At 39.3% G+C, this 22,635-nt stretch overlaps 1 protein-coding gene across 1 annotated transcript; it reads right to left on the reverse strand.

The window, feature by feature from the left end:
- Window positions 1–4,875: 4,875 nt before the first annotated feature.
- On the reverse strand, window positions 4,876–22,598 carry hpse (heparanase). Its single transcript, XM_072371707.1, has 12 exons — window positions 22,328–22,598; window positions 19,189–19,316; window positions 17,176–17,304; window positions 16,929–17,102; window positions 12,966–13,137; window positions 12,785–12,832; window positions 11,955–12,048; window positions 11,764–11,870; window positions 10,003–10,117; window positions 9,124–9,248; window positions 6,857–7,003; window positions 4,876–5,230 (listed from the first exon to the last, which is right to left on the reverse strand). The coding sequence occupies exons 1-12, from the start codon at window positions 22,546–22,548 to the stop codon at window positions 5,071–5,073; spliced, it is 1,620 nt and encodes a 539-aa protein (XP_072227808.1). The 5' UTR covers window positions 22,549–22,598; the 3' UTR covers window positions 4,876–5,070.
- Window positions 22,599–22,635: the final 37 nt, after the last annotated feature.

A 22,635-nucleotide genomic window follows, 5' to 3' on the forward strand; every position in this document is an offset into this window, starting at 1 on the left:
TTTATGGGTAGTGTAGTTTTAATAAGATTGTAAGGCGCCGCTGAGCTGCGAACTTCCAGCAGCAAAGTAACGAGTACATTTACTCAAGTACACGTCAAGGCGCTTTATTTTACTCACTGTAGTTTAATTTGAATCAAAATGAGTAAATACAAAAAAATCTACCCTTACAAAATACATGTCTCACTCAAAAAAAGGGATATTTACAATCTAAAAACCCTTCAAAATTAATAATTTACAGTTGGTTATATAAATAGTCAGCAATTACATACATTTCTCATTTAAATAAATATAAATAATTAAATTTGGCTTTAGGAACGAAACTTAAAACCTAAAATCTCACTTCAGGATTAAAGGAAATCGTCTCAGATTCTAGTCTCAATATGAATATGGTCTGATTACATGAGTCTTCTGTCAGGAACTGAAAATGAAAATCTGTTTATCCAACATCTGAAGATGGAACAAATACTTTCAATTATCAGTCAGGTCTTTCATATCTTGAATGTGAGGATTTCCTGGAGAGAATTGTTAGCTAGAAATAATAATCCAACAGTGATTCTAAAAGTAACACATTCCCACTGCTTTTTTCATCCAAACCTCAAAACAACAGATGAGGAAAACCAACATTTTAACAGATAGAGCAACAATCTCCTGTTTTTACATCAGTACCTCAGTGGTGTAAATCTGAGCTGCGAAAGTGGGAGAATTCACTTCATTGTGTGATATTAAAAATGAAAAAGGATCTGAGCATTTTTACCACTTCTGATAGGATCTTCCCTGGTTAGAAAATAATATTATACATATATATTCAATATAAAGCCAATGTACTAACAAAAAGTGAACTATCTAATATACTGTATATGAAAAGTATGCTGATGTCACACTTTAAACTATTTTTAAACAATTATAGTACATGCGTACAACACTAGACAATGTTGCCCCTCTGAAAATGAAGATAATCAGTCTGAAGATGTTGGCTCCTTGGTATAATTCACAGCTGCGTGCTTTAAAGCAGACTGCAAGAGAGCGTTCTTCTAAACTAGAAGAGTCTTCATTAGTTTGGAAAGATAGTTTAACAAAATATAAGAAAGCCCTTCTTATGATGCATCTTATTATTCATAATTGATAGAAGAGAATAAGAATAATCCCAGGTTCCTTTTCAGCACTGTAGCCAGGCTGACAAAGAGTCTGAGCTCTGTTGAGCCATGTATTCCTTCAACTCTCAGCAGTGATGATTTCATGAGATTCTTTATCAATAAAATTCTTTCTATCAGAGAGAAGATTGATGGAATCCTTCCCACTATTATCACTGATGTATCATCAAGTACAACAGCTTTAGAAGTATCCTTAGAACCTGATTTGTATTTAGACGGCTTCTGCCCAGTAGATCTCTGAGCTAACAACAGCAATAGTCTCTTCTAAACCATCAACTTGCTTTTTAGACCCAATCCCAACTAGACTGTTCAAGGATGTTTTCCCCTTAATTGTCACTTCCATATTGGACTTGATCAATCTGTCTTTGTTGACAGGATATCTACCTCATAGTTTTAAGGTTGCTTTAATTAAACAAACATATTCAAATATATCATTTATATTTTTGTATATTTCAAAATTGTATTCACAGAATTATTATTGTAACAGTGAACTGCAATTAATATATCATTTATATTTCATATAATCATCTAAAGTTTTAGCATATTTACAGTTACATCTGAGTGTGATTTTTAAGTGCATTTTTACACCTGTATTTCAACCCATAAAGAACGTACTTTGTTTGTAAGCTACGATTAAGTACTCAAAGTTTTTAATGTGATGATTGAGCGCACTGATAATAACATAAGAACATATTAATGTGATATTTACACACACACAATACACTTTAAATTCTGCTTTACTACAATTGAATTAAAATTAGAATAAATTCAGATGAACACTAGTTGTTCCAAATTAGTAAACATTTTAAGTTTACTGAGGATCAGTCTGACTGGGGGGAGGGGTTAATATACTTAGTGCATTTATTTCTTTTTAAAAAAAAGGGAAAAAAAAAGATCAAATATATTGTTAATTCTGATTTTTTTTTTTAAGAATAGAAATATAATCAATTAAACACTCAAAAAATAAAGAAACATCTTAAAACTCGTTCTGAGAGCAGACACAAAGAGCTGAAGAGTGAGACTACAGCTCCCTCATGTGGCTGCTGATGTGCTGATGCAATGAGACGTTGCAGGTCAGTCACACCTGAGGTTCACCTTCTCTGCGCCTCACAGGAAGCGGCTGCAGCAACCAGAAACCCCACTGGTCTAAGTCCATTCCTTCTGTCTCTTCTTGTTCATTTTGGCTCTCTTCAGCAGTGGTTTCTTCGCATCAGTTCCATCATGAAAACCTGATTCACAGCCTCCTCCAACATGATGCTGACATCATTCTGCTGCTGGACCTAATGGATGACATCAGAGCGGCTTTCTCGTGAACGTCTTGTTTTTTTCTTTCATGGATCAGTTTTCAGGTGAGATTCTCTCATTTGATGGTTTCTTTGACTGAATTGAAAGAAACTTCTTCAATGTTTCCAGATGCCCTCAACTTACTTTCATATTTCTTTGTAGTCAATTTAGCTCTGCTCTTTTACATAGATTCCAGGATTACAGGTACTGCTTTGGACTGGTTTAAGTCATATTTATTCAATAAATTTCCAGTTTGTCCATTTTAACGACGCGTCCTCCATACCTGCCAGAGTTAGCCATGATGTTCCGCAGGGTTCTGGACTTGAGCCAATTCTGTTCACTCTACACATGCTCCCTCTAGGTAACATTATCAGGAAACATTGGACACATTTCCAGTGTTATGCCAATGATTGCCAGCTCTATTTATCTATCAAAACTGAGAAAACTATTCAGTTACAAACCTGTCTTGAAGACATAAAGGCTTGGATGAGCTGTAATTTTCTCTTTTTGAACCAAGCTAAAATTTAGATCATTGTTTTTGGCCATAAAAACCTCACAGTCATTATCCAGCCATGGAGTTGCTTTGGCTCCTAGTTCCACTATGACAAACCTTGGAGTCATCTTTGAGCAGAACCTGACATTTATTCCACATATTAAACATTTTTGTAACTCCCAACATTTTTTGTGGATGCACTATCTGCTTTTAAAACTAAGCTTATAACTTCTTTTAATATATATTTTCTTCTGTCTCCTGTGTACTGCTTGTATATTTAACTGCTTTTGTTTATTAAATAACATTTATTGCTATTTACGTAATATTTCAGCACCTTTTTAAATGAGTTCTTCTTTCTTTTAAGTATTGTCCTTGCAATGTAAAGCACTTTGAATTCCTCTTTTTTTCTTTAGAAAAATGACTATTTGAATAAAATTTAGTTAAAGATGAACTGAATTTTCACTGCTGGATATTCTAACCAGTGTGAGGCTGATGTTTCGTGATGCCTGTTTGCAGCATCTTAATCTGTTAATTCGACGTGGGTCTTGATCTCAGCCACAGTTGCTGGACCTCAGGAGAACCAGGCTTTCACCAAACCTGCTGCCTGTGTCAGGGGACCTTTGCAAGGACACCGGATGGTCCCAGAGGACCCCTACCGTGTGCCTCCCAGACCGCTGCTCTATCTAAAAACTTCTGCTCCGAAGCATCAAACTGCAGAGATGAATGAGTTCACATTGTTTCAGCTTTTGGCCTTTCTGGACAGACTTCAACTTATCGACCTCTTAAATGCATAAACCTCAGCTGGAGACCTGCTTTCAGAAAGGTGATCCGGCTTCTGCGAGAGCTGTAAACTTCTGTATGCTTTGTCACTTTTTTTGTCAACCAGGTTGGAGTACAGTGCAGAAACAGTCCATGTTTGCTCATATCACGAAGACAGTTTTTAGATTTGTTTTAAATAGCAATAACTGTGCAGCTGGTAGCTTGACTCACTCGTTAAGAAAACCCTCTACTTCACACAACCCCACTTAAAACAACTTAGAATATCACTTTAAGGAAAATTTATTTTTATATGCAGGCAAGACTGATTTATTATTTCAAACTACCAGAGGATCCCCGACCATCAGCTCAAACTTCAAACTGCAGAGGAGTTCGCAGTACACTGGGGGGGTGCACTCGCTCTGAAGTAAGTAACTATATTCACTTTATTGTTACTATGAAGTAAAACACTGCATTGAAATAGCTCACATGTATTATGATGTACTACACTAAACTTCTAATAAAACAGATACACTAACACACAAGAACTAAAGTTTCAGAAGGTGCAGTCGGAATTTCCCCCAAGATAAGGCCAAGCAGGGCTGCAGGTGCATCCAGACTCCAGTCAAAGAGAGTTTTCTCTTCTTTAAGAAAAGGCAGGACTTTACCAGGTACTGAGTGAATAAAAGTCTGCCAAATGCAACTGTAAAATCAGTCTTTTTATGGAAGGGGCTCAGATTTATTCCTTTTTCTTGAATAAACTCTACTGCATTTAATTTTTGGCTTTTTTTTTTTAATTTTTTTTACTGTTTTCTGAATCCACCAAAAACTTAGAAGAAACCCTGTTGTTGGAGGCATTGTCCGCCATCAAAACTGGACGGATATCTTTTTACACAACAGAACTTTTTCCAGGAACCAGAGTCTGCTGATTGGCCTTTTCTTGGTCTCTTCATTTCCAATCGCAGGAACAAGGAGTTAAACAGATCATGGGGAGACATTTCAGCCCAGAAAATGGCCCTCAAAAGGAGGTGGTACATCTTATTTCCCCTTTCTGGCTCAGTCATCTCCACAATAGCTTATAACATCTGTTAACTTTAAGTTGTACTGTAGGAATGGTTGTTACCGTTTGTAACAACATTCAAACTCAGGTGTTCATACAGTTTCAATCCGGTAACAAGAACCACGAGCATATGACTGTAGAAAGAGTTTATTACAGAATAAATTTTCTTACAAACAGCACTTTGATATGAAAGGGTTTTAGGGCTTGAATGTCCCCTCCCCACCTGAGTGTCATGGAATCGTGGAACTTCTCCATAAAGAAACAGCACAGCAGCAAATCTGTCCAGTCAGAGACAAGGGATGAGCCGCCAGGTATCCGTGTTGGTGTCAGCGGCAGCCCGTCGCTTTGGCGTCTACGAGGACGAAGAAGGCCAGAGAGTACGCAGGAAGCTGCAGGTGTTCAGCTGGAGGTAGACGCACGCCACTGAGGTCAGGAAAAGTTTTATCATCCACCATCTTCAGCACGGCTCCGTTCAGTTTCACCGACCTTCAGAAGAAAAAACGATTTTCTGTTCAGTTTATCTGGATTTCAATCACTGCTTCCGGCTTCTGATGAAGACGTTGGAAACGTCCCTTTGTGATTTTATCACATCAGCTGCTGATCTCTCTGCACATTCAAACATGCTCCAAATGGACCTCTCATCAACAGGAGCTTCTTCACCTCATGTTTTCACTTTGCTCTGATTACCTCTGCAGACCTTTTGTGATGAACATCAAGCAGATCAGCAGCTTTGGAAATACACAGATCACATCTTTCATCCATTCTGGGGTCTGATGTGAACATTCGAGCTACAGTTTGTCACATCAGGTACCACCAGATGTCACTAACCTGAATCTGCAGAGATGTTTAAACTCAGGACAAAGCTGACAGATTCTTCCAGGTCAAACCCCATGATTTCCTGCTGGCACTCAACACATGGTGAAACAAGGCTCTTCTTAAATTTACAAATGCTATTTAAGTCAATAAACAGTCATTTTACGGAGAGAAATTACAGAAAAACTTTTTTCCTGCTCCTGTGGGGCATATATTAGGGTATCTGAAGTCACCAGCAAGAGTAAAACTCTGGTCAGTTGAGTCAGTAAAGAAGTAATAAGTGAATGTTGTGGAACAAACTAAATTTAACCCAATGAAACCAGAAGAAAGTCGGAGTCTGGGGTGGAGGGGATGTGTTGTGAAATTATAACACAATTACTGCATTATCAAAAATCTGTGTGAGGATGAGATGTTGCTGTTACACACAGAGGTATATTGGTTGTGTTTTATGGAGCTGCAGGAAATAAAATAGTTCCTGAAGCGGAGATATAAAAACAACAAACAGCTGACTCATGCATTTGATTAAAACGGAATACCTGAATATTGAAAGATAAGCAAATGTTGGGTCCTGAATCAAACATCATGCAGAGAAAAGACACTTTGCTCATGCTCAAACTGGAGTACAGAGAGGAAAAATATCCAGAGGGACTGACAGAGTGTTAACACACTGATTTACTCAGCATATCAACATGTTTTTAGAGGAAATTTACCTTGTTTTCCTGAAGCTGACACATATTTAATCAAAGGAATAGTGGGTTAGAATACCTCACCTTAAAGGTGATTCAGAGAAAAATAAATATTTCCAGGACCAAAGACAGGCTGTTGTACCCAGACAGACCAAACACTCACTGTAACAGACTGTGACAAACATCCTGCCTGACATCTCGTCCCTGGTCAGAGAGGTGAGGCTAAACGTGGAAACGATCACCATCTCAGCATGGACCAAAACTACAACATCAATCTCATAAAAAGAGGACGCTGTGCTTCCTGACAGGCGGCTGCTGCTGTCGGCCTGATTCAAACACACACTGCCGACACTCAACATCTGTCCCAGGTGGAAAACAATGTGCCAACCCGACTGTGAAAACTTTTCAAAGCTCTGCATGCTGAGGTGGATTTACAGCGTCAACGATGACCTCAGAGCCTATGCAGAACAGGCTTCAATGCAATCATGTCTCAGGAAGGTTTAAAGTGTCACAGTTAAGATGCACATCACACTACAGGCGAGATAAACGTGATTTCCCCATGACTCTACAGTCTCACTCAGATATAAATGGCTCATTGAGGCGGCTCAGGCACCTGGAATAGAGTCCCTCCTCCCCCGGCTGGTCGGACTGGAGGACAAAAGCGTCCACTGTGCTGCTGGAGGCCAGAGCAGGAAGTGAGATCCTTGCTGGTTTCTTACTCAGGTTCATGGATATCAACACCACGGCTCCGTTGCTGTAGCTGCAAACACACAAACAGCAACAGGACCACAAAGTGAAAAAATCCTGCTGTCTGATTCAGGGTGATTTAAGTGGATTTTTTAGATCTTTGAAGAGGAAACAATGTTGCACACAGAAATCTGAGCCTTTTGAAAACTTATCAAATCTAAATCTAATCAAAATATTCAACAAACCAGTAAAATCAGACTAAACGGGTAACATTAAAAGCAGAGAGGCTCATATTTCTGCCTGAACGTCTTAGAAAAGGTGCGTTACAAGATTATTTATCTACGAGGACAATCTTCCTAAACCAAGACAAACCAACATGTTTCTGCATCTCTGCCGTCACTTCATAAAGAGATCAATTCAAATAAGACAAAACAAGAAAAATAACCACATTTAAATTATCTTGAGCTTCTCATAATTTAGTGCTTAAAATAATCTGACAGCTTTATGTATATAGATGTAATAAAACATTATTTTTTATTAAATCATCTGTTCCTCACCAGGCCCCAACTTCACTAACTCCAGCCTCAAAGTAACAACACATGACATATTACGCTGTGTCTTTATTTATTGAACAAAAACTGAGACAAAACATAGAGGCAGTGTGTGAAAAACTAAGTGAACCCCATGATCCAACAGCTTGTGGAAGCACCTTTAGCAGCAATAAGTTGAAGTAATGGTTTTCTGTGTGATGTTATCAGTCTCTCACATGACTGTGGAGGGATTCTGGTCCACTCTTCTTTCTAACGTTGCTTCAGCTCATTGAGGTTTGCAGCATTGGTTTATGCACAGCTCTCTTAAGGTCCCACCACAGCATTTCAATCAGGTTGAGGTCTGGACTCTGACTGGACCATTGCAACAGCTTGATTATTTTCTTTTTCAGACGTTCTGTTGTAGATTTGCTGCTGTGTTTGGGATCATTGTTCTGTTGATGACCCAGTTTCAGCCCAGCTTTAGCTGTGGGACAGATGGCCTCACATTTGACTCTAGAATACTTTGGTATCCAGAGGAGTTCATGTTGGACTCAATGACTGCAAGGTGCCCAGGTCCTGTGGCTGCAGAACAAGCCCAAATCATCAGCCCTCCACCACCGTGCTTGACAGCTGGTATGAGGTGTTTGTGCTGATATGCTGTGTTTGGTTTTCTCCAAATGTGCTGCTGTGCATTATGATCTAACATCTCAACTTTGGTCTGGTCTGTCCAAAGGACATTGTTCCAGAAGTCTTCTGGTTTGTTCAGATGTAGCTTTACAAACCTAAGCTGTGCTGCCATGTTCTTTTTAGAGAGAAGAGGCTTTCTCCTGTAACCCTTCCAAACAAGCCATCCTTGTTCAGTCTTTTTCTAACTGTACTGTCATGAGCTTAAACATTTAACATGCTAACTGAGGCCTGTAGAGTCTGAGATGTAGCTCTTGGGTTTTTGACCTTGCTGTGACGTCCACTCCTGGAAAGATTGGCAGCTGTCTTGAAAGTTTTCCACTTGTGAATAATCTTTCTCTCCGTAGAATGACGGACTCCAAATAGTTTGGAAAATGCCTCAGAACCCTTCTCAGATTGATGGGAAGCAACAATTGCTTCTCTAAGATAATTGCTGGTGTCTTTCCGGGCATTGTGTTAACACACATCTGAATGCTCCAGAGCAGAAAACTGACTGAACTTCTGCTTTTATAGATGTGCTCACACTAACTGATGATCAATTAATCAGTGCATTGATCAGCAGCACCTGGCTGCTACATACCTTCTTAATGTCTCAACTTCTGTTCAATAAATAATGACACAATGTAATATGTCTGGCTCTTTATCTGAGGTTGGATTTTTTTTTACCAAAAATTGTGAAGTTTCCCTTTAACAATGCTTTCTAAAATCCAATCATTCCCACTCAGGGTGTTTCCTGTAAACATTTCAGAGTTAGTGTTAAATCAAACTTAATTGTCAGCCTATAAATGAAGTAAAAACAATTTTCAGACTTTAAATCTTCTCTGATGTAACTTATTCCTTTTTCTCCTGTGTTCATAATTTCTTAAAAAAATTCAAGGAGACACTATTCCTGCATCTTTGAAACTAAATCAGAATGAATACATGTAAAATAAAAGGGTTTTCCAGCCTCCTGTAGATTTTGTCTTGTTTTTGTGAGTACCTCTTTTTGTTGGCGCAGTGCAAATACATCCTCACTCGTTTACTTCGACCAAAATTTGAAACAGCTTGAATTTTCAAAACCTCGGGTCCAACAAGTCTCTTGTAGAGAACCGACAGCCAGTAATCCTAAAGAGAGATAAAACACAGTCCGAGCTTATCGACTTAAAGCAGTTAACAAACATCTGACACATTACAGACATGTTGTAGTCAAAGTGTTAACCGACGACAGCTTATTTCAAGGTGTTATTTAGTCCTGATCACCTGCTGTTTGCTCGTTTTTTAGCTCTGATTATTGTCTCCACCATCTCCAGAGGAAAACATTCTGCTTTTTAATAAAGATGGATTAAATCTGCAGCTTTATTTACTTCTACTCCAATCAAATCTGATTTTAAAACCTTTTTGTTTAAATTGAGCCCAATTCTTGTTCAGCTGCGCTCAACCATAAGATTCTCAGTTTAACATCAGATAATACAGACAAAAAGCAGAAAATCCTGCAAAAGCAGAAAATCCTGCAAAAACAGAACGTTTTATTTCCTCAAAAGTGATTAAAAAAAACCTAGAATAGATTTTTACAAATCGATCGACAGATTAAAGACTTTACCCATAAATACGTCAGTTTTTGTGATTTTCTGTGACTGCTGTGAAATGAAAACTTAAAAAACACCAACATGCAGCAGCAAAAAAATAATATTAAACTTAAGTTTCTTGGTCACCTTCAAATGTGTTTGAGGTCTGGAAAAAAGTCTGGATTTAACATAAAATTTTCTTGATATATAACAAAAAACTTTAAGACACCAGCTCACATTTTCAGAGATAAAAAATAGCCAAACTGCTTCTACAGGGTGACTTTAACAGAATGAAATCACTGAATAAGTCTCACAGGAAGAGGATTCAGGTCCTCGTCGATCAGGTGATAGCTCCCAGAACCGACCAACACCTGCCTCATCACGACATCCAGGCCCAGTTTGGCTCCCAGACCCAATTTATCCAGCCACCTGCACACAGATCACACAGCACATCCAGAAAATTAGCTCCCATTTCACCTGTTTCATCAGATATTCATTCAGGAATTTTAAAGGGGAGCAAGAAATTTCAGTTTTTCTATAACTATCAGCTATTGTGCAAGAAGTCATTTCAAAACCAGCACAGATCCACAGAGACAACAAATAAGCGTCGGTTATATGCAGAAAATAAGGATTTTAACACATTCTGATGATAAAACTGAGATGATATTTCATTATTCATGTGATGAAATCTACCTGTGTTACTTTTACTTGTGTGAACATCACACTCACTGATATTTTACATCCACTCTAAATAAACCAGTTACTTACAAGCACCAGAACGAGGACAAACATTTGCCGATTAAAATGTGATGTAGTAATCCATTCTTCACTTTTAATTTACTTTTTTGCAAAAGCATAAATGGAAAAATCGTGTGATTAAAAAAGCTTTCTAAAAAAATTAGATAAGCAAATGTTTAAAATCAAAACTTACAGAAAAAAAATTTAATATACAAATATGAACAATTAACTGTGAATTCTACTTTTCTTTCAGCAGCTGTTTTAATATATCAATATTTATTTGATTCAATCCATTAAAAATCTTGCCTTTTACAGATTTCTTTTTGTGGCACCTCTGTAATTCCATACCTTTCTCTGAAGAAGCCAGACACTGTTGTCCAAAAACAGTTGAGATTTACTTTGGATAATTGGTTGGATGGATGCTTAAGTATGCATCAACTGAGTTGAAACATGGAGGAAACTTCAATTGGAAATCTATTCTTTCATTTAAAACCTAAATAAAAAATATATATATTTTTATGCTTGAGCTAAATTCAATGAAACCCACAAATGAGCCTTGTTGTACGTCAGCAGCAGAATTCTTTTAAGATTGGTCATGAGACCGGAGCTGCTAGGTAAACAGTAAACTAAATCAGCCAGAGTCATACAACTCTGAGAGACCTCAAACCTCAACATGAATGTTTCCTGGTGTCATTCTGACCTCCATGAAACTATGAATGTGATCTCTGCTCCTCCTCTTGTTTGCTATTGTGAAGCTAACAGGCTAATGCTAATGAGTTTAGATGAAGTCTCACCATGTTTGGGTTTGCTCCTCAACATTTTGAAGCAGAGAACAAACAGAAAACTAAAATATTAGTCAAACAGTCTACTAAACTAATGTTAGCACGTCTTGCTAATACGTTCAAATCAAGTTTTTTTTCTTTTGTATCGTCTAGATCTCGAGTCATCTTCACCTTTGTGTCAGATGCTTTGATTTTGAATCAACTTATTTTATGTCTTGGACTCATCTGGATTTCATCTTTTTTGTTTTAACTCTCTTTCATCTTGAGTCATTCTTAAGTTTTGTCTGATTTCTTTTCTTTTATTTAGACCCTTTTTTCGGTCTCCACAGTCACAGTGTTAAGCTGCACACATTGAGTGCATTAAAATACAAAACAACCTCCTTTCAGACCTTAATTTAAAAACACAGGTAAATATGAGACCTTTGAATGGTGGGTTATAAAACCTTCCATTTCAGCTAATTAACAGTTTCCTGTTTGACTCGGTAACAGCTGATCCTCAATATGAACAACATCACAAAGAATACTGACTGCAATTGGCTATTGTTCTCGACTCACATGAATCCTGCAACAAATGTGTCTGATAGTCCGACTGCTCCTCCTCCGTAGGCTGAGCTCGTCTCGCCAAGCCACACTGACTTACCAGGAGATTCCAGCTTTACCGTCTGAATCAGAGGAGAAAATACAGACTGAAACCTCCCGTTCATCAAACACCGAGGCAATAAACACTGCGTTCACAATGCCACCACCTCCAGGACTTCATTGATCTTTAAGGCCAGAGTGTCAAAAACTTCCGGATCAAGAAAATCCTCCAAAGATGTGTCTCTTCCATTCACATAATAACTAAAAGAGAGGAAATCAAAATGTTAGAACCAAATAAAATGAACAGTGATGAAGAAAAAAAAAAAAAGAAGAAATATCTGTTTTTGAGTAAGAAATTCACTGAGATTCAGCAGTTCCACAAGGCGCCATTTTAGGGCTGCTGTTGTTTTGATATCCAACATCTGTTTTATTTGCTCATAATATTTAAATGATTTCAAGTTATCTAACTGCTGTCTTAAATGAGTGAGTTAATCTGAACCAAATGGCTCAGAAAAAAATGTAAATTTATTGCCACTTCATTCAAAACATTTCAATTTAAGAAGCAGCCAATGTAGATTTGATTGGCGGAAAGAAATGATAATATTATATTTTAAATAATTATCTAAAGGATTTCATTTTAAATACAAACATGTGTCTTTTTCTGACACAGGAGAATCGTGTCATCTTTAACTGGTAGATTTTCTGGTTTAGTTCTAAATCCGACACCTCCACAGGAATCAATTTAGGTTAAACAAAAAGTTTTTTTTTTTATCTCCAATAATTGCAGAGTTTAGCTCTTCATTTGTTTCTGCCTTTTAACACCAACGATGACCCAAAAATCCTCCTCAGCTCAACAGGCAGTTGAATTTCTAAAAGGAAAGCATTTTTTAAAGACCATTCTTTGATTTTACATTTGTTTGACATGGCTACTTGTTTAAACAGAACATCTCTTGCGACCGCTGCAGTCAGATTGAACCTGTGGTGAAGGTGAACTCACTGGTGCCAGGTGCAGGCATCGATGGCCTTGGCTCCACTCTGCAGGAAGCTGCAGCAGAGACAAACGGAGGGGAAACATCAAGTTACGAAAAGAAAATTCAGGCTTTGTAGGTACAGGCTTCTTGAAGTGTTTAATTAAGGTCACGTAGCAGAAACATTTGATGAAATATCTGAACTCTCACCCCTTCATTATGTCTGTTCTGTGGTCCCGTGGTTGGCCCACGTCTGGCCCATACAGCCCGGTGTCCCGGTACAGTTTGGACTCTGACATTATCTTTCTGAGACGAGTAAAATCCAGTCCGAGCTGATATCCATCCACCCGAATCCCGGCCTTTTTCTCATAGCTGTTTGGTTCTGAGAACACAACAGACACTTGTGACGCTTCAGCGACAGTGAAATCATTTCCTGTGTGAGCCTCACAACACATGAAGACGCGGAAGTGAAAATCAAACCTTAAATAAGAAACCGCAGAGTTTCAGAATTACTGCTACTTCTCTGCAATAAATCAGCAAAAAGAGAATGACAGAAGAACCACATCTGCTGATATTTTCAAACAGTTTTTTCACATGACAATATGAAAACTATTCATCCTCAACTGAAAATAGTCTCCAACTAACTAACATTTGTTCCTGTTAATTGATGAACTGCAGAAAGCAGCAGACTCATTTTTTACACTATTTGTTATAAGTATGAGGTGATGTTTTAAAGGTGACATATTCTGTAAAAATTCATTTTTTCTGTAGCTGGGAGCAGATATTAGAGTATCTGAAGTCACCAAAAACACAACCCTGGTATTAATTTTTTAGTTCCCCTTTGTTTGAAAGTTCCTCATTTAACAAGCCGTTCTGATTGTCATTTCAAAAGTATGTCACTCCTTAAATTGACTCCACCTCCTCTGCTAAGTCCACCCACTCAAATCCACCCTGTTAGAAAAGATGAAGCCAGCTTCTGGTGGAAATGTTCTGTTGTCACCTGTACTGAGGAGAATGCATCTTCCATCTACCAGCAGCCTCAGAGGATATAAGATCCCAGTGGATAAACTATATTTGAGGGTAATGTTCCAGCAGAGTTAGCTAAAGACTGTATGTGCAGCAACCACTTTTCATCCAGCTGTTTTAACAACTTGGTCCAGTTCAACGCTGGAAAGAAAGAAACTGAGCCACAAAGAGGGATCAGTTCCTACTCTCAGAGCCTGAACTTCAGAGCAGAGAAATGGAAGTATCTGAGAAATAATTCCTCATGGTTTATTTATCGATTTATTTTTTCCTTTAGCAGTAGCTAATGCTAACAGTTTAGCTAATGAAGATGACACAACCTGTAAGGAGTTATTGCTGTTACTTTCTGAAAGATGAACATTATTGTTACCACATCACTTTGTTAACTGAAGCTTTCTAGTTGAACGGTTACGTTCTGTAACTCAGACAACCTGCAGCTGTGTGGATAAGGTGTGTTTTCAACACAACACCGGTCCTCTCCTCACCCTCATTGCTACATTGAACACCGTGTACCGCTCTCGGTGTGTTAACATTACATTACCGGCATGTTTCTGATAAAGATGTAGGTCTCCAAGTACAATTTTTTAATAAGGTGAATATATAGAAAATGTTTAGACGGAATAATTAATGGTACACATGCATTACTACGAGTTGCGCTGTGTACATCTCCGGCTAAGTCCATTACTGTTGATGAGAAAGCATTGTTTACTAGCATCTGCTGCTAACTTACAGCTACACTGCTAAACTATTTCCCTCTGGGATCAAAAGAGTAACTATCTATATCTATATGTTAGGGATGCAACGGTACTCTGTAAAATATTGAACCATTCGGTCCATTATGCACGGGACAATACACCCTTATGGACTGCAGGTTTTCGGTATTGCAATTCATTTTGCGTTGATGCTTTACAGGCCACTGTGTGTACCTGTCCAGGCATGTGAAAGCCCTCCCCGCTAGATGCGAGTTAATGTCCAATCACCGTTGAGCCTCCATCCACGCATGCCCACTCAGTCACATTGTTATAACTGGAGGCGGGTTCAAAGTGCAGCTTGCACACGGAAGCGGAAAAAAGAAAACAAAGCGGCATGGCCAGCACTAGCGGAGGAGTTGAGAGCAGTGGTGGACTAGGCATCGGGAGCATCAGGACATTTCCCGGTGGCCTGGCCACCAAACTGGCCTGCTCAGCGATTGCCAATGGTTGGTGGGCCGTCGAGTGGGGGCTGGTGTCTGGTCTGGACGGCTGGGCTAACAGAGTCTAACACCGGAGTAATGTTCCATTATGCTACCCACACACCAGAAGACTTTGAAAAGACTCTGAAAGGCTATCAGCTCACATTGAAAGACTAGTGTTCAGAGTTTTTAGTTCTAGACCAGCCTCACACTAAAGATTTTACAAAGACTGTGAATCTTGTAGGGTTACAAGACTACAACTAGATTTTTTTTTCTCATCATGCTCAGCAGAAGTTTTACAAAAATGGAGGAGAAGCAGCTTTTAGCTACAGCTGCTCTTGTCTGTGCAGTCGTTTGTAGTGAAAAACCCAACAAAAAGAAAAGAAAAGAAAACGCCACAGAATATGGGAACGGCCTTTGCTATATGGACTCCTTTTGGACAGTCCATTTTCGCCTGCTTGTCGCTCGTTCTTCTACGTCCGCCGACATGTTTGTTACTGACTGTCTACTTTCCTGTTTCCGATTTTGTCAGTGCTCATCTATTGATTGTTGATTGTGTTACGTCACTGCGACCTGCGATAATATTAAACACGTTTGACATGATCCCAAGCCCAAGACTAGGGAAAAACGAGTATGGAACGCGGTAGCAGGCTGCAGATCACCGCCTTAAACTTAACGATCGAGATGACGAGAGCGAGCCGAGACTCCAGTTAGACTCCTAAAGACTGTCAGTTTTTAGTCTGGGACTGTGAAAATCATTTGGTGTAAGCCCAGCATTAGTTAGACTAATTTACATTGCAGCGTGCATTGAGAGGGCGGCGTTTGTGTGCTGCGACTAATGGTGCGTTCAAGTTGTACACGAATGTCGGAATTTCTGAGGTCCGAGTCAGAATTTAAATTTTACCATTTGGAACTTTTGTTTAGTAACTGTTAGCTTGAAATAAATTTGTTATATTATTCAGTATCCCAGTGATAATCGTATGTTTACAGTTTTTGTTGACAAGCAAAATAAAGAGAGAAAAATTGTTCTCTTTACGCACAAAACGCGTACCGAAACTGAACTGAAACCGTGGCCCAAAAACCGAGGTACGAACCATATCGTGGGTTACCTGTACCATTGCACCCCTACTATATGTAGAGTTGGAGTGTTTTTGGTATGACTGTAGGAATAGTTTCATTGTGTTTGAGTAGCTGTTGACCTCACCAAAAGGGTGGGGTTGAGCACTTGCTAAGTCCACCCTGAAAACAGACTGTTAACAAAGAGGTGTCAAAACAGTCTGAGACAAAGAGCCACTGTGCTTAAATCAACAGGTATTTTGACTAAAGCCCCTCTCATTCAACTCATGTCAAATTGTTAAAAATAGAATATGTCACCTTTAAAGGTCCTCAACATCTTTCTTTCTTATGTATTTCTGTCATTCTGACTATTTCTGTCACTCTGACTCTGACATTTAAAACATTTGATTTATTTTCTAAATAATACTTTTGGACATTTAATCAGTTGTATCATTTCTTATCTGTCATGTTTTTACATAACTCCTAACTTTCATTCAAAAATCTTTTTTTTCTACAGTTTTAATTTTTCGTTATTTTCATACCTTTGACTTGACACCCATAATATTTTGCATTATTTTTTGTTTTAAATGTTATAACACTTTGTTGATTTCTATCACATTAATATTCTGTTTAAACAATTAAATCATTTTTTATATATTATATAAATGTTTATATATTTCGTATTATCCATTAACATTATTTATCTTTTCTTTTTTTTAATCATAATATTCTTAATGAAACGTTGACATTTGAAAGATTTTGTTTACATAAAATGTATAACTTCGCAATTTTTTTTATATTTTTTATCATTTCACCAATTCATCCATTTTCTTGGGACAAGGTTTTTCGTTCTTTATGTCACTGATATAAACCTATATCTTAACACCTGTATTAAGCATCTGCACAGCAGCATTAATGCGCACCGTTTCCCAGCTCCCAGGACATGCGGTACTGTCTGGACTCGCAGTACTGCAGCAGCGTGCGAGCGTTGCTGCTGTTCCAGCTGTTGTCAGATGTCCTGAGCAGAGCATTGAGGCCGAAGATCAGATCAAAGCCGGTGCAGCTGCTGAAGGAGTGCAGCAGGTCCACGGTGAGCTCTGAGACAGAGAAGCACAGTCAGAGGATGCTCTGGGTCTCTGTGGTGACACCGTCTGAACCATTAGGACCCACCTGAGAATTGGATCCTGTGGTATTTCCTCTGCAGCTCCTCCGTCATCAGGATCTGCTGCTGCTGAACCCAGTCTTGTTTCAGCTGCTGCTCGAGCCACCAGGGAAGCTGCACGGCATCACAGGACTCATCTGATGACACAACGACACTGCAACAGCTCAGGAAAGTCACACACACCCTGCACAGAGCTGGTCTTCTTCTCTCAACAGAACCAGATGTTTTATGTCACTGTACATCACTTCAAATCCGCAAGCAGCTGCAGATTCATGATTATTAACATGATTCTTGATAAAACTGAAATCATTTCACTTCCAGCAGCCTGAAAATGAGTGAGGCGAGCAGCAAAGGAAAAAAACATGAAAATGACTGAAATATATGTAGAATGTAAAAAGTATAAATAAATAAATACCTGCAAATTTAATGGACAATTTTACAAAAACAAAAATGTCAGGAAGAAAAAAGATAATGAAATTGTTCCTCAAAATTAGTTAGAAAAAAGTTCTAAGACTCTATTAATAAAATGTAAAAAAATTGAAAAAAGTAAATAAATGTCCAAAAAATACAAAGTCTCCAGAAAGTGCAGATAAAAACAAAAATCAGTGTCCCATTGGTAGAAAACTAAATGCATAAAACTTAAATAACATTACCTAAAAGTATTAAATAAATAAAAAGAGACACTTCACTGGATAACAGATTTATTTCTTAACCTTCGAGGTCTGTCACTGCATTTCAACAAAGAAGACGAGTCGAACTAACTGAACCATTGCCCTTGAATGGCACCTGAGAGACTTCAGGTTACAATCAGAGGTTTGGACCCAGGAAACCATCACTCCATGATCTGAACAGAATCTAAATTATCTGTCTTACAGGTATTCTGAACCAAACAAGTCTTACAACAACAGTCAGTGCGGTTACATGCGCGCCATCGGATTGGATTAATGGCTAAATTACAATAAGATTGAGTTATTCAGCTCATGTAGACACCTTAATCTGACCAAAAAAAAAACTAATCAGATCGGGTTACTCGTGATCGAATTAAGACCCCGAGATAAGTCGATCCAAATGTACACTGAACGTGCATGTAGACGACAGTGGATCGGATGGAGCGTTCTACGCATGCTCGAGATTTTTCCCGCGATCGTCAACCGGAAGTCGAAGGAGACGATATTATTATGGTTGTCATCATCGCCGTCGTAAAGAAATAAACAAGGCGATGGAGAGTGCATCGCGTTTGTCCCATAACCATGTTCATCATAAACTAAATGTAGAGGGACGTAGCTTCATCTTGCTCTTCATTCGCCATCTTTCTCTAATGCCTTAGTTTTGTTGTTGTTGATGGTGAAGAGTGGCTCTATTATCTATTAGCGATAGTTGAAATGGGTACAGCACTGCCTATCGTACTGGGGTATGGCATGCTTTATGCCAGTGATTCGATTCATTCACCGCCATATAGCCAAGGATTATTACCCTTGCTCAGATAAGGAGTATAACCCAACTATAGCTATAATCCAGTTAATCTCATCATGTAGACCCACTGACTGTCATGTCTTACTTTGGCAGCAGGGTAGGTGACTCTGAACGTTAACCACTTGTGCTAGCAAAGGCTAATGGGAATATATAGTTCCCATTCCCATAATTCCCATAATGGGAATATATAGTTCCCATCAGCCCAATATATAGTTCTCATTTTAGTTTAGTAGAGTTTTAATCATTACTGCATTCGGGTTTAGTTTGGACTTTGATTGTATTCAGTGTGATGTGGTTTTTGGCATTTCTGTGACCAAAAGCAGTTTTAAGCTAACTAGTAATGAGCCGCCATGAGTGAGACTCCTGGGGACCAAAGTGGAGTTAGACTCCCTCTTGAGGCATTGAGGAGTTTTAAACTAGTTTTAAACTAAAGTTTTAACTTTGTGAGATTAAAAATGTTTGGGTTTGTTAGATTTAGAAAACAGATTAACAGTTTCATTCTGTGCTTGCCTTTCAGGTGCTCAGGAGACAACAACATGTTGGTTTACCTGCAGTGAGTCCTGCTTTCTGCTGCCGGCTTTTCTGAGGAGTGAAAACCATGAAGTCTTGTCTCGTCCCCCCAAACCTTAAAAAAGCTGGACTCAGAGCTTCAGACAGAAATTTGATCTTCTGAGACCTGCAGAGGAAACAAACGGCAAAGATCTTGACTCACAAAACTTGACTGAATGTATATATATATATATATATATATATATATACACATATATCTACACTCACCAGCCACTTTATTAGGTACACCTGTTCAAAGTCAGTCAATTTATGTGTATAGCACATTTCATGTACAAAACAATTCAAAGTGCTTTACATAAAATAAAAGCATTGCAGCAGGGAGCAGAAAAAGCAATAAAAATATGTAAAAGAATATAAGTAGAAAGAAACAAAATAATTCAAATGAATAAAAACAAGCAACAGTCTAGATAAGTTCAAAGATACTGTGCAGATTTCATGCATAGACACATGTTTTTAACCTGGATTTAGAAATGTCTACATTTGGTGACAGTTTAATCTCCTCTGGCAGTTTGTTCCACTTGTTTGCAGCATAACATCTAAAGGCTGCTTCTAAATGTTTAGTCTGGACTCTGGACTGGACCAGCTGACCTGAGTCCTTGGATCTATGAGCTCTGCTGGGTTTATATTCTCTGAACAAATCACAGATGTATTTTGGGCCTAAACCGTGTGTGAAAGCTCATCGAAGTGGTGCGGTTCGCTTACAGTGGGAAATGCAAACAAACTATCCAGCAAACCAAAGGGAGGAATTAGGACAGTTCATCACCTGCTGCTCACACTGGCAGCTTCTTGTGAAAAAGCAGTCAGGTTTGAACACCAAAGTAAAAACAGAAACTCAATGACTGTATACATTTGGTGTTGCTTCATTGTTTTTGTTGAACAAGCCAGCTGAAGGAGATGGATTTCCGTTTTCAGTCCTGGCTAATTGATGTGCCAGGTTTTCTCCTTACTTGTGCTTTTTTGCTTCCTGGCCAGTGCATGTTTGGGGCAGTATTCCCATGAAACAAGCAGCTGTTGTAACTGAAAAAGTGGTCTTTAGCTAACTCTGCTGGAACATTACCCTCAAATATAGTTTATCCACTGGGCTCTTATATCCTCTGAGGCTGCTGGGAGATGGAAGATGCATTCTCCTCAGTACAGCTGACAACAGAACATGTCCACCTGAAGCTGGCTTCATCCGTCTCGCAGGGTGGATTTGAGTGGGTGGGCTTAGCAGAGGAGGTGGAGTGAATTTAAGGAGTGACACATTTTTAAAATGAAAATCAGAATGGCTTGTTAAATGAGGAAGAAGGGATTTTTTACACAATATGTCACCTTTAAGGTTGAAATTGACAGAGAGGACATTCAGAGGACGACAGACTGGTGTGTTGAGAACAACTTGGCTTTCAACACTAAAAAGACCAGAGAACGGATTATTGATTTTAGGGAAAAAAAACTCTCAGGCAGGCAGTGGGGAAGAAATAATCTTCCGCTGAAGGGGGTTAGGAGCTCAGTCATCAGAGAGGGGCTCAAAGTCGCTGCTCCTCCACATCAAAGGAGAACAATTATACTCCTCTTCCAGCAGTTCACACAGGTCCCAGGTACCTTAATGACATGTCTGTGAAATCATTTGGTCAAATTCCTCACGGAACAAGCACAGCAGCCCGCTCTGTACACGGTCTGTCGCACTCAGCACTAAGGCGGTTGGTTTTCCTGTTGCGGCTCACACTCCGTCCCCCTCTTCCGACCAACGTGCAGACCTCGGTTCGGCGTCAGGCTGCTATGACAACAGTTGAGCACGAGCACTGGTCATTGCTGCCCCCACGCCGTTGGAACCATAAATGTTTGATCCATCATTTGTACCTGCATGAACTAGTGGTTAGCATTAGCTCGTGGTAATCGGACAAAATAAACACAAAGCACACGTACATTGTCTGTCCTTTCCCCAAGGATGGTCGGTATCGATCCCTCATTCAGCAAAAGTTTTGCTGCCAGTCCTGCATTGTACTGACCCAAATTGTGGAAACAGTTCATGTCAAAATGTTTGGCACACACAGATAGGTTTTTGCCGACCATAGCCAGAACTTTGCTGTCAAAAATAAACTTTATCCACTTCCGTCGTAGGTCATCTGACACTCGGGTCTTGTGCTGGTCACTGCAGCCAACAACAGAGCAATTTACCTGCTTAGATCTCAAATTCGCCATACTGCCAACCGTTTTTCTTTGCAGCGATGAATGAGCTTTGCTTTGGGTGGAGACTGGGTGTTGGCCACTGCTGGGGAGTTCAGATTCCTCTTTCTACGTAGGAAGGGGAGCGGAATCTGAACAGTTCACCCAGACTAGAGGGACAAGAGAGGGAGTTGTCGCAGCAGCAAAATGGACGCGGTTATTGTTTTAAAACACTGGCACCCCAAATTCAAATATATTAGTGTAGAAGAGCTGGAAAAGTGTCCAAATTTTATCCAAATTTTTGGATAAAATGTCCCCTTTAAAAATAGCCAGACGAGATAGTTCAGACATCTGGTCAGGGTGCCGTCCATGGACCAGAGCCAGGACACAAAGCTTTAGTGTTCTCCTGCATTTCACTGATAATTCAATCAGGTCAACTGACTCAGGATCAGATTATGAAGTTTATACTCATGCTCAGAGTTTTATTTTGTTCCCCTTTTGGCACAGAAATGTGACTTTTTAATCAAAATATCTGTTACTCTTCGTTTAAAAAAAAAAATTCAGTGTCACGTCATTTTATTGTTTGTTTAAACCAGATGAACTCACTCTGGATCAGATGTATAAACAAAACTAATCTACCAGCACCAGCTTTTTGTTCTTCAGAGTGAATTTGTTTATTTTTGTCCTTACATTTGACATCTCATCTCTCACAGTTTATGTCTCTAATACTCTGACCTCTCCACAGATTTTACCTTTAAAAATCATGGTTTGCGTCTCAATATGAACCAACTCCGGAGCACGGCTGGGACTTTCTTTTCTGACTTAACTTTACAGGCTCCGGTGGAAGTTTCCCGCTTCATTAATAGTTTCACTATTAAATCAAACTCGGGATCAAGTCTAAAAGCTGGATACAGTGCAGAAACCCGAACCCTGAGTTAGATTTAACCTGTTCTGTGGACAATAATATCTCACCCCAGCAGCAGCATGAAGCGCTCCTGCGCCGCCAGGCTCGCGTCGATGGTGACGGACAGAAAGCGCGGATCCACCCGGCGAAACACCGCCGACAGGTCCAGGTCCAGGTCCACTTGGTGCCCACCCATAGAGCTTCTGTTAAAGTACCGATCTCCCCTGACGCGGGATCCATCGGTCCGATAGGAGCAGAAGCTCAGAACCAGCAGCAGGACAGACTTCATGACTCAAACACAGCAGACACACACACTTCCTGCACCGCCTCCTCTCTTTCACACCGAAGCCGGATCTTCTCCGACACCACCCCGCAG

The sequence above is a fragment of the Leuresthes tenuis genome, unplaced genomic scaffold, assembly GCF_036924035.1.
Source record: "Leuresthes tenuis unplaced genomic scaffold, fLeuTen1.0.hap1 SCAF_19, whole genome shotgun sequence".
Taxonomy (NCBI): Eukaryota; Metazoa; Chordata; class Actinopteri; order Atheriniformes; family Atherinopsidae; genus Leuresthes; species Leuresthes tenuis.